The sequence below is a fragment of the Vespa crabro genome, chromosome 13 (assembly GCF_910589235.1).
Source record: "Vespa crabro chromosome 13, iyVesCrab1.2, whole genome shotgun sequence".
Taxonomy (NCBI): Eukaryota; Metazoa; Arthropoda; class Insecta; order Hymenoptera; family Vespidae; genus Vespa; species Vespa crabro.
In genome coordinates, this window is record NC_060967.1 from 2,093,493 (window position 1) to 2,109,631 (window position 16,139).

Consider the following 16,139-nt stretch of genomic DNA (forward strand, 5'->3'; position numbering starts at 1 on the left):
ATATAAAATAAACTATTACGGCATGTTAATCATCGAAAATTGGAATTATTAGAATCATAAAAGTTAATAACTATTGTTTAATTAAATAATTAATTAAAATTAATTCCTATCGTATGTACGTAATTTCACACCCACACATTTTTAACTTGCTATCGTAAGTCAAAAGATATACATATAGATAATTATTAAATAATATAATGAAATAATATATATATATATACGTAAATATTATCTCTACATTTAATATGTCGTAAGATTTTTTATTTATAAATGTCTAATAATTTTTAATTAAAAATTTTTCATGATTTATCTAATACGTATATACTTTTAAATTCAACGCACGAGATCATCTCTCAAATTTTTCTTTATGTCTTCTTGCACGTTCTTGAAAATCTTTATAATAAAAAATTAACAATTAGAACAAAAATTACATTTTCTTGCACTTATCAATAATGCATTATATCGAACTTATTACAATCGCGAGAATAATCTTTTACTTCACTGATACAATTTTGTTTCTGATTGGTCGTAATCAGAATCAAACTTTCTGATTGGTTCATTATGTAAAGAAGAAGAAAAGTAATTCAACAAATTTCTTGAATTTCAACAAAAATAATTCAAATTAATAAATAATTAATATTCATATCGGAATTTGTTTAAAACTTATGTCAAATTTTTATATTTATACATATGCATTATTTTATATAACACATTTATACATTTATACATATATATTATGCAAAAGATAATAACCACAAGTATAACCTAATTTCAACAATATGTTAAGCTAAATAAATTCGATGTAGGTATAATATTATTCATACATATAATAGATTATTCATCTTGATTTTTTCAATATAAAATGAAATTAATTTTTTGTTAATCAAATATTATATTTCATTTAAGTAAAACTCTTATTGTTATTATTAATTAATGTAATAAAATTTTCATTTATATTAACATAGTACTTATTTCAGCATTGAACAACACCATAAGTCTTCTTTATTGACTGTGGAGTCACAATTTAGCGGCTTTGAATAGCTAATTAGGATCATTATGGTTATATTATCGTTTTATACTGATATCATCTAAGAAGTTTAATTAGGAACGCGGAGTCATTAAGTCTTCTTTAGATTTTGTGAGATATATTACAGATATCGAATGTATTTAATGATAACGAGCAGGTAATTGCTTCGATTATTTTTTTTTTTTATAAGTAACGATATTTATATTTAAAAAAAAGATAAACCCGTAGAAATAGATCGACGAAAGAGAGACTTTTTTTTTTATCAAACTGCATTATAAAAGAAAAGTTAAAATGTTAATTAATTATTATTAATTTACGTATTTATCTCTTCTAGAAATAGATTGCTACATATTTTTTATTATTTATATAATTAAAAAATCTATATATATATATATATATATATATATGCGTATGTGTATGTATATATATATATATATATATATATATAGATACTGTAGATTTTACTAATAAGTATTGTATTAGTATCAAACTCCATTTGATATAAAATGAAAAAATATACAATCGTTAAGTTTTAATGAACGATCTTATAGCAAGGAAGTCACGTGAGATTGAACGATGATCGGAATTTGTCGCGATTAAGTTTCCACAGCAAGTTTCGTTACGAGAATAGATGCTTGAATAGCTTGAAGGGATTAGAGAAACGCGAGATCATTATTTATGCCTTAGCTCGGCGCTATACGACCTGTGCTTGTTGCATCTTACGTCTACCTGTTTAAATTTATCATACGTCATGAGCTCTGCTGCGTGCCTCTTCGACTTTTACTGTAACGAGCTTCTCTAACTTTTACATGACCGATGTGATTTAACTTCTTTTTTCTGTTCTTTTTTTTTTATAATTGCTATAATATACATTTGTCATTTATTCGAATAAAATAATTAAACAAGTTTTTTGTATTATCGTCATATTCATTAAATATGATATAAGCCGAATTATAATTAAGTTTCTTTATAATATTTATACATATATATATATATATATATATATATATATATATATTAATATAATTATAAATATATATTATATAATAAAAAAGTATATATTAAAAAATGATATATATATATATATATATGTATATGTAATAATTAACTATTAATTAAATGTTAAACTTGATTATAATTAGCATGATATAATTAGCAAAAAATGTCAATGCACATTATATACATAAGATTTGATATTGTTTATGTTGAATTTGTATCATTTATATTATATTTTTATGAACAATCAATATTTCAAGGAAATTAATTCCAACAAGTATTAAGATCATTTTGATAAGCATGAACATGTAGACGAGAATTAAAAGAGTGTAGGATCGAACACGCAGTATGTTGTGTAGACTCTAGATTATTCAGATTGAAATTCGCTCGGTTGGACGGATCGGTGGCTATTAGCGTGCGTAACGTCGTTGTTGCTCGTTAAGCTAATAAATTAAACGAGCCGCGTGAACGAGCGTTATAATTACGACGATGTCACACCATACGTAGTTCGCGCCTCGATGCCGATTATCGTTTGGACGACACATCGTCCTGTCTTCTGTCCTTTGAAATCGTCCGAGTGTTGATCACTTTCAATCTTTTTACTTTTTACGTTAATCGACATTCCGATCATATAATTTTTCTTCGTTATCTTGTATTTTTAGATCTATCTTATATTTATCTAATGAATTCACATTACATTTAATATTATTTATTTATTTATTTCATCGAAGTTGTTTCAATGATAAGAATATCCTTGGACGTTGATTAATTTCAAGTTGAATTTGATTTAATCGAAGATAGTATTAATTAATGATTAATTGACAATTAATTTTTATTAAGGATATTTTAAATCTTAAATAAAACTTTTGCAAGTGATATTTTAATTATTAATTTAATATCCCGATGGATATTACAATTATGAATTAACTTGTACAAGGATATTGTAATTCTTGTAATTAACTTTCTTAAAAAGAATATTTCTTCTGTATTCTTAGAAAAAATATTCTCTACATTAGTTATTTGAAATAAATGATATGAAGAAATCGAATGAAAGAAAAATCATCGTTAGAATATCATTAGAAAAAATATTATATATATATCGACCTATCTGTTAGGTAGAACGATATAGATAGATCGGTCGACATTGGGTTAGAATGTCAATAAAGTCAATAAATTTTTATTTTATTATCCAATAACACGAGCTATTGTTTTTCATGGCCGAATGGATAATCCATAAATATACATGGAAATAAATCGTCTTTCATTTTCGTCGAAGTCCAAGATCTCATTTAAATACAATGCTTGTATATACTTTGTATGTCCGATGCATCGCTAATTGCAAAATGCGATCGATCGATGTGGATCGTCGCAACGACGAAATTCGTCCGGTTAATTTTACGCGTGCGGATTCGCATCGAGGACGACGCGGATTTATCGTCTTGGGGCGGTAACGCGAAGAGAAAACGAGATCCTACTAGAAATTGATTGAATATTTATGAAGCTTACGTATTGATTTATACCTAAAACGTTTCAGAGTTACTTTCATGAATATATTATTATCACGATCGATCTAAAGATTTAAATTATTCGAGCTTTATACATCGTGCTGCTGACATGAAACTTTATGAATAATTATGAAATCGTTAGATTCTAACGTTGCCGATAAAAGAAGCGAATAGAACTCATCGAATTCTAAAGATATTATTATTGTTATGTAACTTGTTCATCAGTGATCATACATTAAACCAAACAACAAAAAATTCATTTTTCATTGCACGTTGCACATTTATGAATAATAATGTATCGCATAGTAACAGTGTCTTATACGTGTATACATACATATATACTTTTTTCTTTTTATGTCAACAGGATGTCGTTGCAACATGATAGGTTCGATCAGTACGACATGTGACATAGTAACTGGTCAATGTCAATGCAAATCTCACATAATCGGTAGACAGTGCGATCAATGTCAGGTGAGTTTTTTTTCTCTTCTTTCTTTCTTGCCGTTTTTTTTTTTCTTTTTTTTTTTCTAAAGAAACATAAGTTTAGAAACTACAGTTTGTTTCGTAAGATCCATTTGTATCGGCTTGAAATTTCATCGCAGACAGATTATTGGGGCTTGACAACAGGAACAGGATGTGTCCCATGCAATTGCGATCCCATTGGGTCTTTCAATTCTTCCTGCCAACAAAATACAGGATTATGTTATTGTAGATCTGGCGTGGCTAGCCCACGTTGCGATACTTGTCTTCCTGGTTATTACGGTTTCTCATCGAATGGATGTCAACGTGAGTTACATCTAAATATATTTAATTTTAATTTATTTATAATTATTATTAATTAATACCTTAATAATTCGTATATCTAATAATAATTTAAAGAAACATTATGCAACGTTATATTACGATCATTCTAATATTAATTTTATTTCAATGACAAAGGATGCGATACCTGTGTGAGACCAGGACATATTTGTGATCCCGACACAGGACGTTGTGTATGCCCAAGCTTGACCTACGGTGAACACTGTGATCGATGTAGACCAGGTTCATGGAACCTGATTCCAGGAATTGGCTGCAAGCCATGCGCTTGCACTTTAGGCTCGATGAGATCTCAGTGCGATCATCGAGGCCAATGCGTTTGCAGGATCGGCTACGATGGCCTTAGATGCGAGAGATGTGCTAAAGGTTATTATGGTTATCCAAGATGTCGTCCCTGTGGATGCAACACTGCTGGAATTCTCTCTTGTGATGGAGAGATCTGTGATTGCGATGAAAATGGACAGTGCCCGTGCAAGGTGCATTTTCATATAGAAATATTTTATCATGATAATTATACGATTATAAAAGAAAAAAATTAAGTTGAGAAAAAATTTATTCTAATTTTATTTTCAATTCGATATAATTCTTTTATAATTTGCCATTTTTTAAATTAGGAAAATGCCGTTGGCAGACAATGTAATCGATGCAAGAATGGTACCTTTGGCCTGGCAAAAGATAATCCAAAAGGTTGTACCGAATGCTTTTGCTTTGGTAGAAGCAAACATTGTCAACAGGCTGGTTTCAGCTGGGGATTGAGAAGAATTAAAAAACCTAGAACTCTTTTTATTAACGAATCGGTCAACGACATTATGGTGAGTCAAAAAACGATTATTGTAATATTATCATTAGAATTAATTATATATATATATATATGTATATTCGTACGTATTCATTTTAGATCACTGATTCGGGCTCGACTTTTGTTTATTCGAATAATGAATTAGATGTCATGAATGGTTTGACAATAATTCCTAATACCGAAGGGGATGTTATACTTCCAGCTAATTTGTATTATAATTATTATCTTTATTGGAAACTTCCGGAAACGTTTCTACGCGACAAGGTAATGTTTGATGACGATTTTGTTAAAAAAAAAAAAAAAAAAAAGAAAAAAAAAAGAAAAAAAAAAAGAAAAAGGAAAAAAAATTCTATGACTTTTCGTTTGAAATTCAAGGTTGCATCTTACGGTGGATTATTACGTTTTGCTACGTCAACTGATGGTGGTATATCATTGAGGTCGGCACATAAATATCCACTTGTACAACTACAAGGAAACGATAGGATCATCCTAGAATATTATTTGCACTCGCCTGTTAAAGATAATCGCTATGAAGTCAGGTATAACGATAATGATTTATTCAATGTGATAAGAAACTTCAAAAGGCGGTACATTCCTTTGTAGATTTCATGAGTCCTTATGGCAATTACACGGCAGACCAGATTACAAAGTTACCAGAGAGGTTTTGATGGTCGCTTTACAGAATGTGCAACATATCTTCATAAAAGCAACAGACAATGCGGACTTCACTAAGACGACGTAAGCTAATGATACCATTTGACATGTCCAATATAAAATATTAAATTCATTCTAATCATATAAAATACAATATTATTTTTATTAGCCTTTTGGAAGCATCCTTGGAAGCTGCAGTGTTAACTCACACTCATTCTCCACCATTGGCAAGTGGCGTTGAGATTTGTCAATGTCCTCCGGAATATAACGGCACATCTTGCCAAGATCCAAGTATAGGCTTCTATAGATCGTATGAAAACACAACCGTCACGTCTACTATAGTAATCGATCTTGTCGGACAAGCTAGACGTTGTCAGTGCAGCGGTAGATCAGAGATATGTGACAGAGAGACGGGATATTGTCAAGTGAGTGACTAAGATATTCTCTAACTGCTTGTCTTACATAACGAACCGTGTAATCGTAAACACGTACATACATATATACATACATATATAATTGTGTATGTGTGTGTATGTGTATGTGTATATGTATAAACCTGGATAATATTTCATGGATATCTATGTTCTTCTCCGTAGAATTGCAGAGGCAACACTATCGGTCCAAGATGTGAGATTTGTGCGGATAGCTTTTATGGACATCCTGAGATCGGTGGTTGCAAACCTTGTCCCTGTCCACAGATTGATAAAAGATTCTCAAGTAGCTGTGTCGTTCGTGCTGATAGTGAACCAATTTGTCATTGCAAGCCTGGTTGGTGATTTATTATTTAAATATGATTTAACAATTTAATAAAAGAAATTTATATAAATTTACATAGATAAAAGAGAATAAAGGATAAATAATCAATGACAATAATCAACAATTCTTTTTCAATCGATCACAAACAGGTTACACAGGTAGAATGTGCGAACGATGTACTCACAATTATTATGGTTTCCCTAATCTACCTGGTGGCCAATGCATACCATGCAATTGCAATCTAGCAGGTAGTACCAGCGACAAATGCGATGAAAAGACAGGACAATGCAATTGTAGACAAGGTTCAACTGGAAGAGATTGTTCTCAATGTACAGCTTATCGTCACGTTTACATCGATAACGTTTGCACGTGTAAGTGATACTAGATCAATAAATATTTTATTTGACTTCTCATCGACATTTGTCTGATTAAACTGATGTTAATGATTTTCAGCATGTGACGACAATTGTACCGGACTTTTATTGGGCGACGTCGATGCAATGATGGAAGAACTTGCAACTGGAACGTCTCACATCGCTGATGGTTATGTACCTCCTCCCTGGGAGGAACTAACTTACGTCGAATCTAATACGAGTCTTCTACTAGACCAGTTGAAGCTGCAAAGCCAGCTTAAACAGAGAATGAAGAACGTGCCCTGGTACGAATACAAAAAGCTCATGAAAAACGCTGAAACTTTGTTAAGAAATGTACGTACTTAACTGACCAATGTTTTAAAGTGTAAGAAATACTCTTCCTTAATTAGATCAATTCATGATAGTGTATATATGATTGAAAGAGTGAGAATTTTTTCTTTTTGTTTTTTTCTTCTTCTTTTTTTTTTTCTTTTGTTTTTCTTTCTTTCTTCTTTGTTTCTTTCATTCATAATAGGAATTTTCTTTATATATATTCTCGTTGATATCAAAAAGAAGATCTTTCGTTTTTTTACAGGCGAACGATCATGCTAATCGTGGCACTTTGTGGAAGAACAAATCGAACGATCTGAAAAATAATATTTTCAGTGCACAAATTGAGATTAGGAATCTTCACGAACGTATCGAAGGTACCGTATTTTTAAATTCTTTTGTTTTTGTTTTGTGGAGAGATTATAAGGGTAAGGAGTTTGATTTCTTCGATTAGTTGATATATTTTATCGTTCTTTCAGACACTATCTCGCGATTAAATTCTTATGGCGATGATAACAAAAGGGTTGAAATCAAAAAAGTCTTGGAAATGGCAAAGACAATATTGCACGATCTGAAGAATGTAAATTTACCAAAGAAAACTGTGAAAATTCAAGAATTTATCAAGTAAGCGATTGCAATTCTTTCTTTATAATTATTACTTATTAGTTTTCTCAAAGTATAAAAAGATAAATTTTAATTTGATAAATAGAAATACCGAGGATTATATCGAATGGTTAAATTCAGTTTGCAACTCAATGGAACCAATAATGATAGCTCAAGAAGACACTGATGATTTCACTTTGAAATTGAACGATATGAAAAAAATTTTGGAAGAAACAATGGAGATTTTATTTACTTACGACGGTCTTTATACAAATATTAATGAAACATACGTGGAATTTGAAAATGATTGTAATCGAATCAATGCGTTCGCAAAAGAGATCGACGCGATAAACGATAAAATACAATTGATCGACGAAGCAAAAGGATTCATTATCGACGCACAGAATAATCTTCAAGTTAGTATGAATTGAGAATTTAAATTAATTCAAGTTTAAACGAGCAAATATTGCAATGTGTATTTTTTTTTTTTTTTTTTTTTTTTTTTTTTTAGGATCTTCCAGAACTGAAAAAGAAATTGTCCTTTTGGACCGATAAATTATATGAGAAAGAAGAAATATTGTACAGATTAAATTACGAATATAATGATAAATACGTCGTTCCAGCGATCGAACATGCGAAGAATTTGTCAAATTATGTGGACGATTATGTTAGGTAGGAAAATCATTTTTTTTTTTTTATTTTTCTATAAGAGCTCCATTTTCATAATACTCGCGTTACTCTAAATGTGAATCAACTCTTAACTGATAAGATCGAATGATTTTTAAACTCTTACGTGCGAAATCGATTGAAATGTTTTTAATATTATAGTAATAGCAATATATACAAATGATTTTCGTCTTATCGGTAAAGAGTTCATTATTTTCGAACGATATATTTTATACTACTTTGTGTAATCGATGCTCGATGACTTGATAAAGTGCAACTCGCGTTTCTGCCAAGCAGTCTGTTTTCGGAGACACGCGACATAGCGGCTAGCCCGCTGAAGGCGAGTCAAGCTTACAAGAACATTGTTGATAGCTTGACAAGAGCTAATGATACTGCATTAATGGCAAAAGAGACAGCAGAAAATATAAATACTCAGGTAACAACATTCCAAATATTTATTTAATTATATTTATTAAAATTGAACGATATATTTCATTATTCATATCTTATATCATAATATATTATTAATCTTTTATCTAATAATAATATTATATATTATTTATTTTAAAGAAATTAACAAAACAAAATTTACATAATTGTAATAAAAAGTTTTTATCATTTTATTTTTATGGTTACGTTCTTATCACCAAAAAGAAAAGGAAAAATAAAAAAAATAAAAAAAAACAATTTAAAAAATTATTTAAAAAATCGATTTTATTATAACGATATTGTTGCAATATTTAAATAAATAAAGGATAAATTGCACTTTAAAATGGTGGTGGTTTCAAGTCTCTACGACTTTTCGTTCCGGAGATATCACCTACGAAAGATTTCCATTCATAATTCGTACAATACAGCTGTTCGTAGTAATAGTATAGTAATAGTAATTCGGTCAGCTGAGATGCGTAAATTCTTGGAATTTATATAGGTTAGTGTGTCAGCGGGTTAATTTGAATGAAATTATATAGGTCAGTGTGTCAACGTAAATATCTCCGGAACTAATAATCGTAGAGACTCGATTAAAATACCATTTTAAAGGTCAGAATTTTCTCTATTTTTTCAGCCTATTGTTAATCAACAATTTATTATAAACAATTTATTATAAATAATTTATTATAAACAAATTCTTAGTTCTAAACTAAATTCATTTTATTTTGTCAAAAAATTCAATGATACATGATTTTCAATCATTTTAATTATTTCAAAACGAAATTAGTTATTAATAAACGAGTTTTGTAAAATTTCTGTCGAGTGTCACTCGACAATCATTGGACTCCGTAGATTTGACTAATACGTAGATTTATTTTTTTTCATTTCGCTCATTGTTTGATTTAATAATTAATCATACTATGAATGTAACATTGTCTAACGCATGAAATAATACAGAATTGTTTTATATAGATTTTTCCAAACGGAAAAGAATCGATATCTATGTTGGACAATTCGATAGATGTTTTACGTGGTTCAATTGAACAATTAAAAAAAACCAATGATATGAAGGAATCCGTCGAAGATTCGTCGAACAAAACTGAATTACAGGAAGCTGCTGTGAAACTTTTAAAAAATACTTTAAACAATACTGGTATACGTGATAATAAAATAAATGTAAAATTGAGAGAAGTGCAGAGTGAAAGCAAAGCGTGTAAGTAAATGCATGTAAATATTAAATAAAAATATTTTTACTTACATAAAATTAATTTTTTTTTTTTTTTTTTTTTTTTTTTTTTTATAACTTTCAGTGGAAGAAAAATTAGAAAAAGTTATGCAGGATAACAATGAAGTTTCGGAATCCGTGAACGACATGCAAAGATTAATCGACGATTACAAAAAAGGAATTTCCGATAGATTGCAACCAAAATTCCAAGATCTTAAGAGAGAAGGAGATTCGAAGATCAGTTTGGCTAGTGAAAAATGTAAAAAAGTTAAAAATAATTAATCAATTTTAATTCTTAATAAACTATATCATCAATTTTTTTTTTCGTTTTTTTTTTCAGTATCAGAGGCTTTGAGTAACATCAAAAAAGCAGATGCGAAGCTAATAAGTTTATCAAATGCTGCGGTGAAACGTAAAAGTGTTTTCGATAAATGGAATGATACGTTAACGTCCAAGCTACAAAATCTAAAAGACAAGATTGCCGAGGCTAGAAATACCGCTGAAGGGGTAATAATCATTTAAGAAAAATCAAATGTTCTTTATTTTCTAATTTTTTTTTTTTATCTAATCTAATTTTTTAATCTTTTAGATTCGAATTTCGGTAAAATCGATGGAAGACAAAAAATGTGTTAGATCTTATAGATTAACAACTCTTCAGCCATCCTCGATGACAAATATAGTAATGACTTTTGCTATTCCCGATAATAGAAAAGATGGATCTTTACTTTATTTACCAAGCAGTATCAACGTACGTTCTTTTTAATCTAAATGTTTTATCAATTTTTATGCTCCAATTGACAATGTTATTTCTTCTGTTATTATTTTATAGGACGATTTCATGGCTTTAGAAATGATCGATAGGAAAGTGAAATTTTTATGGAATGTAGGAGGAGGTACAGGAATTTTAACACATCCTGAAATCATCGAAAGTGGTAAACTCAAAGAAGATAGATTTTGGTATCGAATCGAAGCCGAAAGGTAGATAAATATAATATATCTTTATATTTACCTTATCTAACTTACTACTCTCTTTTTTAATTTTTACAGAATACGAAACGTCGGTAAGCTCAGTGTTCGAAAACAATCTTCAACAACTGGAAGGTATCTTCCTGTGATGAATTCAACGAATCCAGAATATGGACGATTCGATATCATCAGTATGGATCGTGTCTGGTTAGGAGGCATACCAGAATCTCAAAGAAGACCTGTTGAAGTCACTGCTGTTAATGGTTTACCTGCTTGTGTTCATCAGGTCATTCTCGATGGTAAACCTATTGGTTTGTGGAATTTTATTACAACTGCACCAGATATGGCCTGTGAAGCTTGCATGGAAGGGTAATTATTAAAAATAAATGACTATTCCTTTTGAAATTGTTTAATGATGAATATTTTCTCATTGATTTATTCTTTTATGAAATAGAACTGAGGATATCAGGGATGACATAGCTTATAGCTTTAATGGTGAAGGCTATGCTGTTAGAAATAAAGTATCATCTGGTCCTTACAACAAATATACATTTGGTGTCTCTATCAGTTTCCGTACATATGATGAAAATGCTTTAATCTTCTTAGCAATTAATGAAGACAACGTACGTATATTTTAAAATATATATATATACATACATATATATATATATATATATATATATATATATATATATATGTGTATATACTTACAGAGTCCCAGAAATGAAATTTGTTTTCTACTTATTTAAATTTGTTTGCACCCAATCGATAGAACCAACATATCATGATATTTCTTCGAGAAGGAAGAGTCATTCTTCACATTGGCTATGGTGGTAACGTTAGCATCGCAATGTCCTCCACTTACAAATACAATAATGGTAATTGGACAACGGTAAATGCCTTTAGACAATATCAATTACGTAAAAGTATCGAGAAATGTAGTTTAAACGTCGGTGAAGAAAATGATAAGAAGATGGGAGCACCAACACCTCAGCCTAAAAAAGAAGATATTCCAGATTTAGCGGAAGCTAAATATTACTTCGGTGGTGTACCACCTAGTTTTAGAGCTGAAAATATAATACTACCATCTCAAGTATCATTTCTTGGTTGTATGTCTAATATTATTGTACAAGAAGGCTATGATCCTATGGTTGAACAGTATTATGGTATTGAACCAACTTGCGCGAACAAGGTTATTATTTGAAAAAATTAATTTTATTCTAATTAATTAATTTATTTATTTATTATTATTATAATTATGAATTATAATTAAATTTTAGCCATTAAGAATAGTAGGATTTTATGGAAATGGTTATCTCGAGCATTCCTCTTATACTTTGCGTAAAATAAGTTCGTCTATGAGTTTTTCATTTAGAACTTTACAAGAAGATACTCTATTATTGTTATCCACGTTCCAAGGTCAAGAAGAAAGATTATACAGTCCACAAGACATTAATGAGGATATAACGGTAATAATAATTTTTTGATCATTTTTTTATTCGACGAATTTTTTTCCCGAGAATCTATTCACTCCGTTAATGTGTATTTGTTCTTTCTTTTTTTCTTTTTAGAGAGAAAATTATTATTCCGTCTGTGTGATGAAAGGACAAGTTGAAGTTCGTTTAAATGCTGGCAAAGGAGAACTTGTTCTTAGATCTAACAATACTTTCAATGATGGAAGATATCATACTGTTACGATTATTAAAAGAAGAAAGGAAGTTGAGTTGAGGATCGATGATGCTTACCAAAACACTGGAAGATTACCTAGCAGTGCGGCTATTAAAGCTCCTGATTCTAATGGTGGCCTCTTCTTTGGTGGACTTCCAGCTTTGATTAATAATACAAAAATGGTGGCTACTAAAATTCCTCTTTATGGTGCAATTAAAGATGCCATCTTCAATGATGAGTAAGTTTTCAAAAAAAAAAAGAAAAAAAAGAAAAAAAGAATTGAAATTTATATATATAGGAAATTTTATAAAACAGAATATTTTATAAAATTCTTATTAAATAATTTTGTCAATTTAGAATTCTAAGATTCGACGAAGTCACGTCGTTCGATCATGCACTGATTGGTAGACCAGGACCTAGCATGGGTAAAGATCTTCCTAATTACACACCTTCTGCCTCATTGTCAAGGGGAATGTCTACTCAGCCTGAGGGTTGTCAAAAAGTTCCATATTATTCTTTGGAACCGGGAGCATTAAAATTTGGTGACAAATCGCACAGCCATACTCAGCTCTATTTGAACTTCAAAAAATTTTGGGAAAAAAAATATACCATTGAGTTTGACTTTAGGACTTATTATCCCAATGGTTTATTATTTATTACACCGGTAAAGTGATTAAAAGAATGAAATAAATAATAAATTGTGAAATATTTTTTAAGAAATACAATTAAACATATGTCTTTATGTTTTTTTTGTTAATATATATGTAGGGACTTAGATTAAAGCATTATTTGATGATCGTGATTAGAGATGGACAACTTTTGCTTCTTGTCAAATGCAAACAGAAAAAGGAGATCTTATTTAAGACACCATTCAACGATGGAAATTGGCATCACGTTGTATTGAGCCACGATGAAAGAAGGCTGACACTTGTTGTGGATACACAAACACCTCGTACAATCAAAGTACCTAAAAAGATTGGATTAGCTCCGATGATGTATATTGGTGGATTACCAGAAAGTGGTACTCCATTACCAGAACAAATTGTGGTGAAATTGGAGACTCTTAAAGGATGTATAAGAGGCTTAAGAGTTAATGGAAATATCTATGACATGGTAGGTTCTACCAGTCGAGCTTATAATGTTGGTCAATGTTTTCCTAGTGTAGAAAGTGGAGCTTATTTTCAAGATGAAGCTTATGCAATTTATAGTAAGTAAATTTTCAATTCACGTTTAATAGACAATCATGAACGTATAAGTTGTAAAAAAATTTTATCTCTTTTCTCAGAAAGAAATTTTGAATTGGGAGCAGTATTAGAACTTCAGCTAGAATTTAGAACTTCAGAATTATCAGGAGTTTTACTTTCTATAACTGCTCCTAGTGGCTCTCCATCCTTATCCTTGGAATTGAATAATGGCAAAGTGATCATGTCTGGTGATTTGGGAGATAGTAATCCATTATACGTGGAACAACGATTTCCTAGTCCATATGCTATTTGTGACAATCGTTGGCATCGTATTCAAGCTGTTTATAACGATGAAGAATTAGCATTAAAGGTTGACGATCTGGATCAAAAATATGGATTGCCTACTAATGTTAATTATCATTTCATGGAATCCACGACTTTAGGTCCTCTTTATATCGGTGGTTTACCAGGTAGTCAAAAATATAATTTTATCAATGTCATTGAATTACTCCAAAAATTATAAATACATATGTATATATATATATATATATTAATATTTTTAGCTTCAGCTATGAAAGGAACGTTACTCACGCGAGATCATTTCAATGGATGCATAAGAAACGTAATGATAGGAGGAGAGAGACGAGATTGGACAGATATGGCTGAGCTACATAATATACATTTGAGTTCTTGCCCGATACAATGATGTAACATGTATTAGATGCAAATTTGAAGTGCATCGAATCAATCCAAAGACTGTTACGAGGCAGACGCGCAACGTAGTGACGAATGTTCTTATGAATCCTTTGATAAATTAATCGTTAAATACAGAGGTAAGTGCCATAACGCGACAAAGGGATTAATAATCCTTAAGACGTAAGACTTAGCGAAGCCAAAAGATGCTAAAATATAAAATCTATTAAGCTCTAAAGTTAGTAGGAAACTTGATATCAGTCTGCGTTTAGAAATCATGGCACAAAAGCTCGTCACACAATATCCACAATTGTGTAAACAGTAATTTCAAGAAAGGAAAAAGAAAAAAAAAAAATATATATATATGTATTTAAACAAATCACTGCCCAGTGTTGGACAATATTTAATTTAATTAACGATTAAATGTTTACTTATATTAATCATTGATGTTTTAAACGTTTACACGTTAAAGAATTAATCGATAAACGTATAAATTATTTGAATTATTTTATTCTACGTACGATTATAAAATTATGTCGAGCGTTACTTGACACAAGTTGTGTAAAATTAATCTCTATTGTCACTTGACGATCATTGACACACTTTTACATCTTATCGTAGAATCGTCCATTAACGAGCTTCTTTGAAGACCATTAAATTTTTTTTCATGTTTTATCATACAAAGCAGAATCACTGACTAACTACTCCGTATATATATATATATAGAATCACTTATCATTTTAATTAACTTTTTAAATGTTGATAAGAAAATAAGAAAAATATATAATAAAGCAAATATTTATTTCATGGCAATGAGAACTTAAATTGTTAATCATTAATTCAAGTAATGATTAAATTACCAATTTAATCTTTAATTGCAATTGATAATTTGAATATTTTCAATGTAATCATTAATCAATAATTGAATTAAATAATACAGAACACTGCCACTGCCATATAGAATAATTACAAATACATTTATAGGATAGACACATTGTAAATCAGTATTTAAAGCTATTATTTATTACCAATGATTTATACATACATGTAATTATGATTTCAATTGAGCATACTCAATGCACTCGAGGATTACTATTAATTGATAGCATTTAAAAATAAGTAGAATTAACTAAATAAACTGTTTTATACTTTTATGGTGGTATTAACTTAACAATTGAATTTAATACTTAAGTAAAATAAGATGCGCAATTTAAAAAAAGAAAAAAGAAAAAAAATATTCAGATAATATATCCAATGCAAAGGCTATATTTATCATATCAACAAAAAATTGAACCTTTGTAAAAACAACAGTGCCGTAAAAAAAAAAAAAAAAAAAAAAAAAAAAACAAAGTGTCCTTCCTTTGTGAAATTATATACAATTAGAAACGAAAAGAATATTTGGAAAATATTTTAATATTTGTAAGATACCACCTTTATCATTCGTATAGTCATTGAATTGTAATATA

At 29.6% G+C, this 16,139-nt stretch overlaps 1 protein-coding gene across 3 annotated transcripts in view; it reads left to right on the forward strand.

Annotated features, from left to right (window-relative positions):
* Positions 1 to 15,899, forward strand: part of LOC124428778 (laminin subunit alpha-2) — a 125,096-nt gene extending 109,197 nt beyond the window's left edge. For all 3 annotated transcript variants that reach the window (XM_046973273.1, XM_046973274.1, XM_046973275.1), the window contains 30 exons: positions 3,893 to 3,999; positions 4,131 to 4,314; positions 4,468 to 4,823; positions 4,962 to 5,159; positions 5,246 to 5,410; positions 5,522 to 5,685; positions 5,750 to 5,884; positions 5,970 to 6,225; positions 6,397 to 6,568; positions 6,706 to 6,927; positions 7,010 to 7,263; positions 7,505 to 7,616; positions 7,719 to 7,863; positions 7,949 to 8,258; positions 8,354 to 8,514; positions 8,806 to 8,944; positions 9,910 to 10,150; positions 10,248 to 10,421; positions 10,503 to 10,669; positions 10,752 to 10,910; positions 10,992 to 11,140; positions 11,210 to 11,497; positions 11,583 to 11,751; positions 11,901 to 12,320; positions 12,409 to 12,597; positions 12,700 to 13,034; positions 13,154 to 13,460; positions 13,565 to 14,003; positions 14,082 to 14,450; positions 14,544 to 15,899. In XM_046973273.1, the coding sequence (XP_046829229.1) occupies positions 3,893 to 3,999; positions 4,131 to 4,314; positions 4,468 to 4,823; positions 4,962 to 5,159; positions 5,246 to 5,410; positions 5,522 to 5,685; positions 5,750 to 5,884; positions 5,970 to 6,225; positions 6,397 to 6,568; positions 6,706 to 6,927; positions 7,010 to 7,263; positions 7,505 to 7,616; positions 7,719 to 7,863; positions 7,949 to 8,258; positions 8,354 to 8,514; positions 8,806 to 8,944; positions 9,910 to 10,150; positions 10,248 to 10,421; positions 10,503 to 10,669; positions 10,752 to 10,910; positions 10,992 to 11,140; positions 11,210 to 11,497; positions 11,583 to 11,751; positions 11,901 to 12,320; positions 12,409 to 12,597; positions 12,700 to 13,034; positions 13,154 to 13,460; positions 13,565 to 14,003; positions 14,082 to 14,450; positions 14,544 to 14,686 (6,629 nt within the window). In that variant the 3' untranslated portion in view covers positions 14,687 to 15,899. The remainder of the gene's footprint in view (positions 1 to 3,892; positions 4,000 to 4,130; positions 4,315 to 4,467; positions 4,824 to 4,961; positions 5,160 to 5,245; positions 5,411 to 5,521; positions 5,686 to 5,749; positions 5,885 to 5,969; positions 6,226 to 6,396; positions 6,569 to 6,705; positions 6,928 to 7,009; positions 7,264 to 7,504; positions 7,617 to 7,718; positions 7,864 to 7,948; positions 8,259 to 8,353; positions 8,515 to 8,805; positions 8,945 to 9,909; positions 10,151 to 10,247; positions 10,422 to 10,502; positions 10,670 to 10,751; positions 10,911 to 10,991; positions 11,141 to 11,209; positions 11,498 to 11,582; positions 11,752 to 11,900; positions 12,321 to 12,408; positions 12,598 to 12,699; positions 13,035 to 13,153; positions 13,461 to 13,564; positions 14,004 to 14,081; positions 14,451 to 14,543) is intronic.
* Positions 15,900 to 16,139: the final 240 nt, after the last annotated feature.